The 15,734-nt window shown below is 34.1% G+C and overlaps 1 protein-coding gene across 1 annotated transcript; it reads left to right on the top strand.

Moving 5' to 3' along the window:
• The first annotated feature begins 5,404 nt into the window (after positions 1–5,404).
• Positions 5,405–10,907, top strand: LOC128547874 (procathepsin L-like). The gene is made up of 6 exons (XM_053521444.1): positions 5,405–5,549; positions 5,869–6,106; positions 6,534–6,702; positions 7,800–8,005; positions 8,399–8,630; positions 10,433–10,907. Exons 2-6 carry the CDS (start codon positions 5,870–5,872, stop codon positions 10,522–10,524), a joined length of 936 nt encoding a protein of 311 aa, XP_053377419.1. The 5' UTR covers positions 5,405–5,549; position 5,869; the 3' UTR covers positions 10,525–10,907.
• The last annotated feature ends 4,827 nt before the right edge of the window (positions 10,908–15,734 follow it).

The following is a 15,734-nucleotide window of genomic DNA, read 5'->3' as shown; positions in this document are numbered from 1 at the left end:
CAAAACTGGACGAATATACAGTTATCCTCATTTTAATGTCATTTATAATTTGTCCTTGAATTCTCCACCATACTTTTCATAACTCTGTTTGCACGAGTTGCACGAGAATGCTGTCATTCACGTAAAAAATGGGGTCAAATAAGTTGTAAATGCAGTATCATGTAAACGTAGTTAATGGATTATGCAGTTCAAGATAAACTTTATCTCATAACATAACGAACATGTATAATGTTGTAACAACAACTTTACTTACACCGATTTAAGTAGCAGTCGGTTTATAAGTGACTTTATTGATTCATTTTGTGTTTTGTTATTGTTGTCAAAAGTATAACGGAAGTGCCTCACAACTGAAGCGGAAACCAGTTTTGATGCGCAAAGTAGTCCACTGTAGGTAATATTTTTTGACAAATGTCCACAGAAATTAATAATTTTCTAATATTAAAGATGAATATCTGAATAGGATTCATTATTTTATAAGAAATTACAATCATCGACATGTTTTTTTTTTTAATCGTACACGTGCTGACACCTAAGTTGTCTCCCGTTGTTTATTAGAGTTACCTTTCGTCCGGCGCAGTAATACATCTGCAGTGAATCGCCGAGAGGTCGTGGGAAAATTAAAAACCATGTAAACAAACTAAAATTAACCCCCTTTTCAAGATGAATTTCAAGTGATCGACATTATGCATTTAACCCGCCTGACCTGTGTAGCATCTTAGATATCTGTTCTAAGGTATTCATTGTGTAGAATGTCATGTTATGCCCTTGCAATGCTAATCCCACTCTGATTTTTTTGTTTACATTTTTTATCAATGAGAAATATGGCGTCCATCCCGAGATGAAATGACGTGGCGTTAAATTTTTACATGTTTAAGCAAACCTGGTGTGTTAGAAAGAAACTCTCATCCCTTCAACATTATTTGGAACACTGTTATTGTAAAAAAACCTGTTTTTTCCTTATACAAAAGCTTAATATTTTGTGTTGAATGTACTTTCACAAACACCTCTGTTTTCCTATTACATTCATAGTACCACATCCTTATCCACAAAATACTGAATATTACAGGTGTCCATCAGTATTATATCAGTTTAGGAATATGTTTTTTATTTTCCCACCATCGATTTCTTGAATATGCACCCCTTCCGCATTGCTGTATGAACTGTGAATGTAGCAATATGCGTCCCCTTAAAGGAAAACAAGCCAATTTAGATGTATTGTTATGGATTTTATGTCTACTGTCACATGTCCAAGGGGGAAGAACGTTTTTTTTTTGTCCGACAATTGCCGCTCCCAGCCCCACTGCCTACCCATCCCAGCTTTGGGTTGAATGAATAAATGAATGAATGAAGCGATTTGCCAACAGAATCTATCATTATGCGTTAGGATCTATTCAATACCACTAGACTTGTTTGTCTGTTAGCTTATTTAAATTAAAGTTGCCACCGGTAAACCATATGGGCGACTCATCCAGAAGAAATGATGCACGTATTGAGTGAACAATATACTGACTAACATAGGCTTAATAGTGTACATCGGGGGCTCAAACTCAAGACCCCTGGTTTCGCAGTGAGACAGTGTTCTAATACCACTAGGAACTCTAAGAGCTGCTATTATAGTGTAACAACTAAAACAATATGACACATAGCCTTAGAAACAAATTAACGGATAGGAAAGGGAGATAATTAGTTAACCATTCTTTATAAATATTCTATTCCAGTATGCAGAAACTTTTCCCTAAATTTTAATGAAATGCTTATTATTATTTTCATAACATTTAATTCGTAATTTGGCTTATCAGATTTCCTACTAAAAGCGTATACATAATTATAACAAACATAAAGCATGTAGTATAAATTACAGTTTCGCACAGCAAAGTGCATCCTGACATTTGATTTAAATTTCTGAAACTCGTAGAAAGCAAGCCACTTATTTTTGTAGAAACTACAGTAAAATGTAATTTTAAGAATTGAATGCTACTTTTTTTGCTCATTTATACGGGTATAAACCCACCAGGACTTTTGGACTTCTTGCAAATCATCAAAGATGCTTTTGCAAGAAGTTCCAATATGGTTTAAGCGCAATATCTTATAATTGTTTGGTGTAATGGGTTCAGACTGCGGCTCAGTAAGAGACAATATGAATTTGATACTCGTGTTTGTATGCACCTGTAAAGCTGGTTGTGATATTTCGATGACTCCATTTTGTTATTCTCTGAACCCCAACAGGGCCCAAATATAAAGGTAAAATCATAATAAGGAATTAAGGACGATCACGGTTTTGAAATTGTATTAGTAATATCGTAAAAATGAGATCTGTTTTAAAAGTTCATACTTAGAGACAGCTTAGAATGTAATTTAGAAACCTATGTGAAACAGGCCCGCGACCGTTTAGAAGAAACAATGCCCCGAAACATACCCTATGTTTGAGCTGTTTTTTTCATATGGTCATCATTTTTGGTAAAGAGTAAAGAACAGTATCTGAAAAAAAAGTTCGTACTATGTTACTAGCAAAGTGTTTTCCTAGTATATATTGTTTCAAAAACGAAAAAATATAAAAGTTATTTCTTCCTATGTTGACGCCACCTGTATTGTTTAGATAAGGGCAAGTTCAATTCTCCCCCATTGGTTCTTGCATGTTGTGTTCAAACATGTTGTTTTTGTGGTTTTGTTTTGGAAATTTTTTTTGCATAAATTTCGTCATTGCTTATAGTATACTCCTGACTTGAAAAGCGATATGGTATTCAGGAAACAAGTTGTGATGAATTTTCTATTTGCAGAACAATGCATATGATAATATGAAAATCAAGTGCTTTAATTTTGAAGATGTTTTCTAGTATGGAGTTTTTCTTTTTGTTATTTATGCATTATTCCAAAAGTACGAAATAAACGAATTCACTTACATCAGTTGTTTTCAACGTTTTAGGCTTAAACGACTCTTTTCCTATATTTCAACATTAATTTTGGAGATAAAATAAATGCGAATTTTAATTTGTTCGTTCGTACGTAGATTGATGCAACTACGATCCGAATCCACGAGTAATAGGCCCTTTCATGGAAATCACGAGTAATAGGCCCATGCATGGAATTCACGAGCAATCGGCCCTTGCATGGAATCAACGAGCGATCGGTCCTTTCATGGAATCCACGAGTAATAGGCCTTTGCATGGAATCAACGAGCGATCGGACCTTGCATGGAACCCACGAGTTATAGGCCCATGCATGGAATCCACGAGTAATAGGCCCTTGCATGGAATCCACGAGTAATAGGCCCGTGCATTAATATTAATGAATTCATTGCATCAGATTGCGTTGTAAATATGTCCCCTGTCACAACTTCGCAATTGTTAGGAAAACTTTTGTGAGACTAAAATACTAAAAACAGCGAAATTATTTGTCACAGAGAGGTGTATTTTTCATGAATGTACTTGTACTCTTTACGCATATCTCCGCCATCGATTTTCTTTTTCAGAATGAGTTGTTGACCTTCATCAAAATATTATGCAACATGTATTATCACGACTGAATATTGAATAAAACTTCTTCTATGGCAGGAAAATATGTGGCGGTGAATATTCATTTTGTGAAGAATGATCTTCTTCCGCATTTTGGTCGAAATTACCACTGGCACCCGTGAGACCAGAAAGAAAATGCCACTGTACATGATATAGCCTATCCCTTGATATACTAAAAGAACATGGTCATGAACCTGAAAACGTACTAACCCATTTTAATTGCGCCTTTCTCATCTAAACGGCGCAGTTCGGTAAATGGGTACTATGCATATAAAACGAGTGGTAATTTATCATCCATCGTGCACCGGTCACTTTGTCTCATGATAATATGAAAGCATGAAGTATGCGGAGTGCCTCTGCGATATGAAATTATAAGGTAATATGACCGGTGCACGATGGAAGATACTACTTTTTCAATATGCATAGTTCCCATTTAACGAACTGTGTGTTTTAAGTAAGAAATGCGCGATTGAAATGGGTTAGTATTTTCCCCCGTTTATGACCATGGTCCTTATAGTATAACAAGGGGTAGGGTATAGCATGTACATTGACTTTTTCTTTCTGGTCTGGTGCCAGTGGAAATAATAAATGTAGGTTGATGAAACTATCTAGAAATAATTAGATATTCTGAAAGACGTCCTGTCTGAAAATCGGATGTGACGGCTTTGATAACTGTCTTACATATTAACTATATCAGTATATTATACGTCATTACAATGTTTCTTTCTTTATTCATGCTACCATAAAACTGCAAAAGTGTTACCATTTTCAATGAATATCTTAACATGAGATACGTATATTAATGGGACAACGTTTAAACGATGGCAAAGTGAAAGCGTATGTCGGCACCATGTGTATAACTGAAAGAAGTTTTAGAGGTCATGACAATCTTCGTTGTGAGTTCCATTATCTTTTTAAGTATTACCTTTCTTCAGATGATTAAAGCATACTTCTTAAGACAAACACATTTATTGTAAATATTGAGCACAAAGTACTTTAATAACTGACTCAGTATTGTGATATTTTCTGACGGTTTGAGACCATTGACTTCAAGGCGGTTATATTTCGATCTCTTGAGATCGTTCAGCATGGATTTATGTTGTGTTAATAAACTGTTTTATTCTTAAGCTTAAACATTTCGGCTTAGGCGGTGCCAATACTCCCGCTTTAATAGTTTTCTGGGTTTTGTTTAATCACCCGTTGGATATGGTGCCTGCTTTTTAGTTTTGTCTTCTGGCAGTTTTTGTGATATGCAGGCTCCATAATCTCAGATCTCCTCTGTTTAGTTGGCCACTGTTTTTTTGTTTACGGCAACACCAGACCATACTCCGCTTTTCATTGAATTGCACTCTTTGTATCATTGAAGGTTATATGAATACATCTGCGGGTGTCTCTAAATTATATTCTGCTACTTATAACGTGTGTAAATGTTGAGTTCTGCTCAACCCGGTGTTAGAGGGTGTGGACGGTAGCTTGCATCTTCTCTACCGTCCATGAAACCGAGCCTGCAGCAATTTCGTTTAAATATGTCGTGTTTGGCGCCCTGTGGTTTTCCACTCATTACCTGTACATTTATAAAAGAATTACAATGATATGAAGACAGTGCTTTAGTATGTGAGAGGCGTTGTTCGTTTCATTACAAGTATTCTCTCAAAGTGATTTTCTTATAGATTGTAAGGATACGCTGCCACGCACAAGGTTATATGTATTTTAATAAGCGTCTGTCTGCGTGTCAAAATTTGGAACATTATCATTAGTTAAAAATAGGGTATATTTACGTGTAACACTACACACATTTAATTATAAGTCAGAATATGTATTGTACGTACTCGTGATAACACTTAAATTTCAACCTCGCTATCTATAATATTTGAATATCTAATTTTTAACAATAGAAACAACTCGTGGTAGTTTCAGTCATGCGCTGTTGATCACGTGGAAGATAAACCATTTGAGAGCACTAAAATCTGAGATCACTTTTTAAAATTTAATCTGTGAAATAGAGTCTAATATCTTTATTAGAGGACAGTATTTCAAGTAAGTCTTATTCATTTAATTGTAAAAAATTAACATTTTGATTTGTCATATAACCATGTAACTTCCTTATTGAATAGGCATGCTGACTCATTTAATATGATGTGAGATGGAGCTTATTATTTTTGTTGTAAGTGAGACGTCCTTCTGAGTACGAAAAAGAGGAACATATGTTTGCTGTATTGCTTTACATTATATGCTAATATTTTAGCCTAGGAAGCGGACACGAGGGCGGTTCAAATAAGCCTGTAGCTTTCATTACAGTCGAGCTAACATAAATTACATGGAGTATAAACTAAACTAATATATTTGTATTTTCTAGCATGAAGGATACAAATTATTTGCTTCCCGTTTTTGTCTTACTCCACACTGTATCTTCCTTGCCGAATTTGCAAACCGAATGGGAGCAATGGAAAGAGAAATTTGGGAAGATATATGACACAGTTGACGACGAAAATGTTCATCTGGAGATTTGGAAGACCAATTACAAATATGTTTTAGATCATAATACAAAAACTGACAATGGGTTTTCATTAGAAATGAATTACTTAGCAGATCAGGTATATTATATATATATACATACTTTGTTATATGTTCTTTTCTGTTTTTTTTTTTTTTTTTTTTTTTTTTGCGTGTAAACTACCACAAAACGGATTTTGGATACAATAAATAACCTCTTCCAGTCTTTTTAATATTTCTAGCCTTGTATGATATATAGCAGTTAAACAGTATTTAATCAATTAGATAAGGTAATCAAACTTAAAAAGCGTTGCTGGTAAAATCTAAAATCAATGCAGTATTAAATGAATTTTGAAATAAGTTCAAGACAATGTTTATGCCGCCTTTTTCAAATGTAGTGCAGGAATGACTATATAAATATATTATGTTCCGTTTCTTCAATAATATTTTTGTTGCTTTTACTATTTTAGACTTAAATGCGTAACAAAGCAACCTTACCATTTTTCGACATGTACTTTATTCTACTAGAATCTCAAACGACCTTTAATAGAGTTAACGCAGTATGGAGGTAATACTGTAAAAGACAAGACTAGTTTGACCTTCGCTCCACAAAGTTGGGATTGGCGGACAAAAGGAGCCATTGGACCAGTGCAGAATCAGGGGATGTTAGGAGATGCCCAGTCTATTGTTGCTGCCGGTACAATCCAATGTCATTTTTATACTAGTCCAGTAATAACTGATTTAAGGAAGCTATACTAATATCATGGTTTAGGTAAAATTGTAGTTAGAGTCGTTTCAGCTGAGTAGAGTATCAAGGTATAATAAAAATATTTTATTCAATTTATATCGCTCATGGAAAAAATAAATGAAATAATAACTGTTGTAAAGTGACGTTTCCATTCATTCCTGAACATATCTTTTATAGCACATATTATTCAACATTTTGATTGTTAATTAATAAACTGAGAGACAGGGTTGTAGTAATGCTAATGCTAATGGTAATGCATTAGTAATGCATTATTTTTTTCAAATAATGCCAAGTAATGATTAATGCCACAATTTTAGCATTGAAAATAATGCTAATTTAATGCCAAAGTAAGTAATGCTAATGCTAATGCTTAGAATTACATTACTTAGGCATTATTTTCTGTATCACTGGAAAAAGACATAATACACATGTATGCTGTTATTTATACAGGTTACAGCAGTTCTCTAATAGATTTTTGCTTGATTTTAATAACTGTCTGATGATATAATTGCCTTTTGTTCAATGTACACCTGAAAGATTTTGAAAAATATATTTAAAACCTTGGACAACTCCAAGGTGCATATTTATAATAGCCATAGAAGTGTGACATAATTAGATTTGTCACCCAAAATATCAAACAGAATCTATTATCTTTTGACACCTTTTTATCAGTTAACACTATGCCACTGATAGTGATGTTTAAGACCTGTGTAAGGCAGCTAGCTTTTACATGTCATGTTAAATTAGGCTGTTAGGGAGCCATTAAACAGGTACTTGACATTCTCTAACAATTTAAATGCTCATGCATGCTGTACTTCCAACATTAGGTTTTTTTTTTTTTTCTTTTTTATAAAGTAATGGTAAAAGAAAAAAATCAGATATAATACAAGGAAGTCATACACGTATTTAACTATTCATGTAGACGACCTAGGTAAACTAAAATGATTTAATGAAAAACAGTGTATGTGATTATAACATGCAATGATTCTCAAAAAGTAATGGTAATGCTAATGCTAATGCTAATGCATTAAATTAGCATTACATAGGGTGTGTTGAGAGCTATGGAAGGATTAAAACTGGAAAGCTTTTGGATGTAAGCAAAATGGAAATACATGACTGCTGTGTGAAACAACGTTTGTTAACAAACGATATATTTGAATGTATTCACAACATTGGAGGCGTTTGTTCTGCCGCCGATTATCCGCAAACAGCAGGGACATGTAGAAATAACACTTGTGCTGCTGCTGTTCAGGTGTGAGCCCTAAGATATTTTATAATGTACCTTATGTGATAAAACATCCGGTGTAAATATATTTTGAAACTGTTTTAACTAAATGTGTGTGTGGTTTACTTGGTACTTTAATATTATTTTTAAGACGTTTTTCAAGACTGAGTTATATGTATCATCGAGACGTTAGAAAATGTATTCTCGTAAAGCATAATGTTGCCGACAGGTAAAAAAGGTACACATTAAGGTGAAAAATAAATCGATGAAAAATTGCAGTGATGTTTTCTACACCCATTTAGTTTTCATCACTTAAATGAATGTAGTTATTGTCCATGATATTCATGAAAATTATTTGTCATTAGCCATACTTAAGTTGCATGGCCTATTGCAAAGAAATTTTCTCCTTTTTGTTTGCAGATAAACGGCGGAATGATGGTGCAAAGTGGAAGTGAGACAGCATTGATGAATGCAGTGTATAAAATGCCCGTGATGGCCTTGATTGATGCTGGTCATCCGTCGTTCCAGTTGTACAGAAGTGGAATTTATAATGAGCCAGCATGTAGCAGTAAAAGATTAGACCATGTCGTTCAGGTGGTTGGATATGGTAGCATGGACGGACAAGATTACTGGATATGTAAAAATAGCTGGGGTCTGTTTTCATTTTAGTAATAATATCACACATTTTCTTCATAGGCAAATCATACATTTCCCTTCCTGCTAATTTTGTGATTATTTTTATTGTATGCTACCGTAATTTGATAAGATTATGTAACAACTAATAATACAAGTATTCGTTTTATCGGCATACAATTGTCATGTCAAATAATGACGCATTTAATGAACATTTTGATATATTATTTGTTTTAATTTTTTTGTGAATTTACAGAATATCTGCAAAATTACAGATTAATCGCAAATTTACAGATTAATCTGTAAAAACTAGATACCCACGGGCAACTTGTCAAGCCCGCCAGCTGTCGAAAGGACTGGGAGCTGCACACGACACTGTCTCATTGAGGCAAACATTTATGCAAAATATAAAAAAGATTGCAAAAAGTTACAATATAAGTTATTCATATTAACAACAAAGGGAAGTAAATCTTTAAAAAATTCTAAGTCCACACAAGAATCCTTACCAGTAGAGATAGGTCAAAATACACCTCGAAATTGGATGTAACATACATACTGTACTACAGAAAAGTGGTCTTGCTTTTCCCCTACGACCAGTAATTGAAACGTTACAATATAAGCTATTTAAAATAACAACACAGGGAAGTAATTCTAGGCTCTTGCAAATGACACTCTATCTCATGATGGTGAACGATTGTGCCAAGATTATCATCAAAATCTCTCTATGCATGAACGGACAAAGATTTCATTCTTGGTCTAAGTAAGACCTTGACCTTAGACCTAGGACTCCGTCTCATGGTAGAGAACATTTGTGCCAAGTTAAATCAAACTCCCTCCATACATGATAAATAAATGCTCCAGATAAAGATTTCATTTATATCCTTTGACCTCTAAGCGTGACCTTGACCTTTGACATAGGGACCTGGTTCTTATGCATGGCACTCCGCCTCATGCTGGAAGTTACATAATCCTGATAAAGTAATTACTGAATTTTACCTTTGACCTCTAAGTGTGACCTTGACCTTTGATATTGGAACCTGGCACTCCGTCTCACTGAGGTTAACATTCATGCCAAGTATAAACGCTCCATGCATGTCAAAGTTATGGTCCGGACAAACAAATTCGGACGGACGCACGCACGCATGGAGAGACGCACACACATACATCGAACAGCCATTTGGACGACTACGTCTTCACTTCTGCAAGTGGGCTCGGCAAAAAGCATTTACTTACACCTTAAAAGCTACTTTTGATTACGATAAACAATCTTGAAATATCTTTGCAATTCTTTATTTTCTGATGAGTTTTAAATTCTGATATTGTTAAGTGACTATAATTTCACAATGTTAAAAGCTTATATCTCTTACAAAACAGATATGAAGCATTTATCTATCAAAAGTCGTCAGCCGATGACTGAAAACTTGAATTTCTCATAGTCATACCGGAAACCTTAAACCGAAAATAAAAGTTTCGCGCATGCGTACTTGCACATCTCATGTCTCTTGCGAATCTCATACGACAGCGGTAATGATGCATTTAGTACGGTAATGATGCATTTAGTACTGCCGTGTATTGCCATATGAAATACTGATGCGATTAGTATTGTCTTGTATTGCGATGCATTTAGTGCTGTCATGTAATGTCCTCGATATATGTCAACTATACAATTTTTAGAAATATATGCGACAGAAGTTCGTCCCTCTTTCAGACACGTGTCTTGAGCCGGATGAAGGAGTTTGTAATCATGGTTTACAGTAGTATACTTATAGAAGTAGAGACTCCTGACATACACATGTATATAACCAGAATCTTATCTTACAGGTGTGTCATGGGGAGACAAAGGTTATTTTCTCCTTGCCAGAAACAAGGACAACATGTGTGGAATAGCAACTCAGGCATCCTATCCTGTTTGAAGATTTTATTCCAGCAAAACAAAGGAGCTTATTGCAATAGAGTACATTATGGGCATTTTTATTGCACATTGTGTCGATGTGTTTAACCTACATATACCTAATTGAAATTATTATATTTTAAATTCTCTGTTGATCAATTATGGTAGCATTGCATGTTCAGATGATTTTCTGCAATGTAGAACTTGATTAAAAACCTTACGATATACTAGAAAAAATCGACAAATAAATAAGATATAGCCACGAGCGTGATTATTTAGCTGGACCGATTTGAAACATTTGGACCTCATGGGAGTATACGGGAAAATCAAAATTTTGTTGACTCGCGAATATGAATAGAAAATGTTTTAATGTAGATTTTAGTAAATAAATAGTCATATACACAATGTATAAAATATTTTCTAAAAAAGAAGGATTTTAAAATCTAATGGTTGAATAGTTGAACTTGTTGAACTTCAAAAAAAGAGAGAGTGTAATGGAGTTCCAACACTATTTATTTGTCACGGTGCATCTGTATCCATGCAAGTATCTGTGTCATTTGGCCATTATTGTAAGTTGATAACATAACCATTCCTGTGATGTTACCTCTTGTCAAAGTCATTCCTGAAAAGAAACAAAATTGATAAATGTATACAAATGTATAAGCCAGCTTTGCCGGGTAAGTACTGGTTACCAACCTGCGCATTGCGCTTTTCAGGTTGACTCTCAAGATTAATTCTATCAAAACAAAAAAATTCATTATTTTATTAAAATAAGGACAGAAATCTTGTAGAAATAGCTAAGTTCCTACAAAACAAAAAACTATATCAGTATAAAGTTAAAGGTAAAGTGTTTATTTATTTTTAACATTACACTTTAAAAGGGCCAGACACTTTACTTATGCGGCACAATTTCCTTTTTTACACATCTACATCTTCCTCAAGAATCATTTCCCTTTAAATGTCAGACACCAAGTAAGACGGCAGTCTCTATCCAAACCGACCAAATTAGCGAAAGTCTTATTAACAAGGCCACAGTGAACAGTGTATGTAAGGTTGTGATAAATGACTGGTATTTAAACAAACAATATAGACAATGTAAAACAAAGAAACGAAGACAAAACAATTCATTAATTTCGCGAAACCCAGACAATTTTGTGTGTATTTCATACTACACTCAATAACTTTAAAACGGTCACTACATGTATCTAGAGAGTTTGATTCAATACGATTTTCGTAAAGCAGTTATTTATGGAATATGCAGGTGGTAAAAATAAACAAAACTTTTACCTTTTTACCTTTAATTCCGGTCATAGGCCGATATTGCTTTCACCTTTACTTCCTGTTTATATCTCGGGTGAATGTCATTTAACAGCTAATTTTAAAACTGCATTTTGATTGGTGGATGACCAATTCCGCAGGTTTCCGAATAAATGTTTATAATATATTCTTAAGGGGTGTGCAATTGCTCTGAGTTGTATTGTCATACAATATAATCCGTTGCAAGGCTCCTGTGGAAACAGCTTGTCAAACGTCATAAACCGGATCGAGTCTGCCAGTCTGATACGGAGTGATCTCCCGTGAACGGTTAACAGTAAACTCGTCCCCAGCTCCTCCTTTTATGCGCCCGTCTCTGAAAGAGTTTTCACCCGATATTCACCAAACTTGCTAACAATGTTTGTGGGCATAATATCTTGGCCAAGTTCTGTAACCACCAAATCGCCCCAGGCACTCTTGGATTATGGCCCTCGAATTCCTCGAAAAACTGCGAATTTAGCCTTGTCCACTCTCTAAGTCGAACAGTTTTCATCCGACGGGCGTATTTTGTGACAGTCTGGCACTCTTGTTAGTCTTATTTTTATTAAAGGTTCCTATATTATGATTAATATAATGATGTAATATGTGTGTTTTGTAAAATATGGTCTGCATAAAATCATGAAAAATACTTTAAAAACTACATTTTGTTTTGCTTTATAAATACCCGATCGTATGTTAAAGTGCAGAATGCATGCACGTTTCGTAGCTTACAGTGTACATTGACTAATGCGGCCGTGTATATATTTTAAAGATACTTCTTGTTCATACTGATGTAGACCTAATTTTACTGTATTTTAAACAGACTCCATCCATAAACACGAGTTGATTTGGGGAAAAAATCTTTTGCATAAGTCAGTTGAGCTTATTGCAAAATATATGTTAAACCGTATCATAAGTTAGTCAGCATTGGCTATTCTTGTTTCAATTTCTGTACTAGTAAACTGAAATGACAAAAACTGCAAACCGGTTATTCATTGATTACATGTATACATCAGTGTGCACATATTGGATAGAGGTATTCAATTGCAAACAAAATTCCTAGTGAACATCTCTCATATTCTGAATTGTTTCAAACAAACTGGATTTCTGTGCTTGTTTTGCATCTTGTGTTGTACAATGTACTTTTTAGATATGGTCTATAAATCTTGACTTAGTATTTTCAACATTTTGTAATGTTATGAAATAGTTTCCCTAAATTTTGCACTCTATTTCTATAAACTTTATCTGTTCACCTGTTTCGAACAATTATAATACCGCTGATAAGAAATCATAATGTATGGGGCGACTTTCTACGCCGGCTCGCTAAAAGACATTATACAACATAGATATTTTCTAGCCTTTTGAAAGCATGCAATGTTCCGGTCTTTGCTGCTATGCTGATTTTCCGCTGAGGCGCTCTTCGAACTCACCAGACAAAATATGGAACTTTATAAATTGCTCTGGCGTTAAGCTTCTGACATTGTTACGAAATTGTATTGCAACTACAGACATCTAAATATTGTTACAAGCTATATCTGTCATATTGAAAAACTGATGATTTCATTTAAGAAATAATAAGTTCCCAAACGTGGTTTAGCGTAGAATAACTCGAGTTTTGAGTTCTTATGCGTAAGAATATATCACGAAGGCCGTAGGCCTGAGTGATATATTGTTTCGCATAAGAACGAAATACTCCGGTTATTCTACGATAAACCACACTTTGGAACTTATTATTTCGATTCTAACACGACATACTAGTATCAACAGTGTTAGAAAAAAATGGTAACTACTTTATACGACCGTGCTACGCACCTGGAACGGATGACGTCATTGCACGCAGAATAACCCGAGATAGATTTTGCTCTACATGTATGTAGGTTATTTACTGGTGGTGTTAGAATTACGAATAAATGTTGTCTGTATAACTTTTTATTATGTTAACAGTCAAATAATGATAAAAGGTGATGTACTTCAAGGGCAAATTGATCTGGACAGGTGTTATTGTTTTGATATTAGGCAGGTCATTTTAACTTGTGGGGCTGAACTCATTGCAACATAAACTTTTTAATGTGGAATATAAATAGCATGTAAGGAATGAAACACAGAAAAAAGTCCTCAAAAATATCATGGAATTCTCAAAAAATATCATGGAATTCTGAAGTAATGTCTTATACGTTTAGTGACCGTTACGTTACTGTAGACGATATGCAGTGTTGTTCTACTACCGGAATACTATAGCATTAATGTTTGCTTTGTAGCTATGTCAGAAAAAAGTTATTCTATGATTTCTAGCAATTACTGGTAGGCTACATTTAGTATTTTACCATCTTTGTCACAGGGGCATCTGGGGTCTCTCCACCATCAAAGCTGGAAAGTCACCATACGACCTATAATTGTACCTGTGCGACATTAAACCCAACAAAAACAACAACCAAACAAACCGGCCAAAGTCGCTTACCTGAACAGGACCCTGACCATCGAGTTGACCCTGCTTCTAACCAAGTTCGGTGAACATCCTTTAAAATTAAAGTTATTTAGTGGTTCTTAATTAATTAACCTAATTAATATCACATTTATCCTTATTAATACCACACTCATTCTTAGAAAACTACCCCTAAAAATAGATATTGCCTTTAAGTATCCATTTATACAATTTTCATTTAGGCAATCAATTAGTTATAATAATCAGTTCTATTATAATGGCATAGTTATAATTCAACTGATATAAACAAAGAGATTATTTAGGAAGACAACTGCAAGATATACTTTTTTATATTTCTTTTTAGAAGAATCTTCCAAATTTACACCTGTAGATTTTATATAACAACATTGATTTTACAGCTGTAGATTTCAATTTACAGCTGTCAAACGACTGTAAAACAGTTCGAAATATGCAAATGAGCTACACCTGCAAAAAAGTTACAGCTGTAAAAATGAAAAAAAGTTACAGCTGTAAAATGCCTAAAAGTTACAGCTGTAGAAATATTATAGGTGTTGAAAAAGAGGGCATCATTTTAAGGGACGAAAGTAGAGGTGCAAAAAGTTTTAGGATAAATTGCAGTTCTCTAGATCAGGCAGCAATTACTATGAAAATAGCAAAATAAATGATCTAGTACGTAAAGTATATGTGGTATGATTACAGTATAGCAACAGCAAAATTCAAGAGTAGGATACAAAGTAGAACATAAGCCGATCTTGTTGATAAAACTTTCTTTGTCATGAAGTCATGAAAACATATGACAATCTTGTAATTATTTCTTTTAAACTTATCGGCTTCCAGTATAGAGTAAATAGTTAATGTATGTACTTATGCATATCCTTTTACAACTATAATAGATAATTAAACATCTGTACTTACTCTATACCGCTTTAAATTCCAAAATTTTACAAGATGTGATGTCTGTGTGAATTTCAGTTATATCCCGCCAAAATGCATTAAAGATGGCTGACAATACTCAAGTTTCCCTCCAAAAATGTTACAGCTGTAATTTTGAGACATGACCATTTTACAGCTGTAACTTTCAACAGTAAATTTTTTACAGCTGTAAAATGAGACCTTCATATTTTTACACCTGAAAATTTCAACTGTATTTCTGATCATTTTTCTACTTACAGGTCTTTTACAGTTGTAATTTCAAAATACAGATCTTTTACAGACGTTTTACAGCTGTAAAACAGGTCCTTTTTTCGTACAGGATGTTAGGGAACATGTGGAGCGAATTTCATTTGGTTATGAATTCCAAACATTTGCACCATTGTAACAAAAGCTTTTTTTTAAATAATTTGTACGATATTTAGGTATAACTATGTCATTATGAGCAGCAGATCTTAGATTGTATGTTTCATTGCTGTAAAAGGTTAAAATTTCAGTGATATATGAAGGTGCTCAATTGTTGCAAGCTTTGTAAATAAGACAGCCCGTGTGGAAGTTACATCATT

Source organism: Mercenaria mercenaria, chromosome 13 (assembly GCF_021730395.1).
Source record: "Mercenaria mercenaria strain notata chromosome 13, MADL_Memer_1, whole genome shotgun sequence".
Lineage (NCBI taxonomy): Eukaryota > Metazoa > Mollusca > Bivalvia > Venerida > Veneridae > Mercenaria > Mercenaria mercenaria.
The sequence above is the reverse complement of the archived record's forward strand: the minus strand, read 5'-3'. Positions and strand labels throughout refer to the sequence as shown.

Bases quoted from the DNA above. Each gene is read 5' to 3' on its own strand.
- LOC128547874 (XM_053521444.1), top strand. From the start codon at position 5,870: ATGAAGGATACAAATTATTTGCTTCCCGTTTTTGTCTTACTCCACACT. The intron at 6,107-6,533 runs GTATATTATATA...TTATTCTACTAG, and splicing joins TGAATTACTTAGCAGATCAG to AATCTCAAACGACCTTTAAT. The intron at 8,006-8,398 runs GTGTGAGCCCTA...TTTTGTTTGCAG, and splicing joins CTTGTGCTGCTGCTGTTCAG to ATAAACGGCGGAATGATGGT.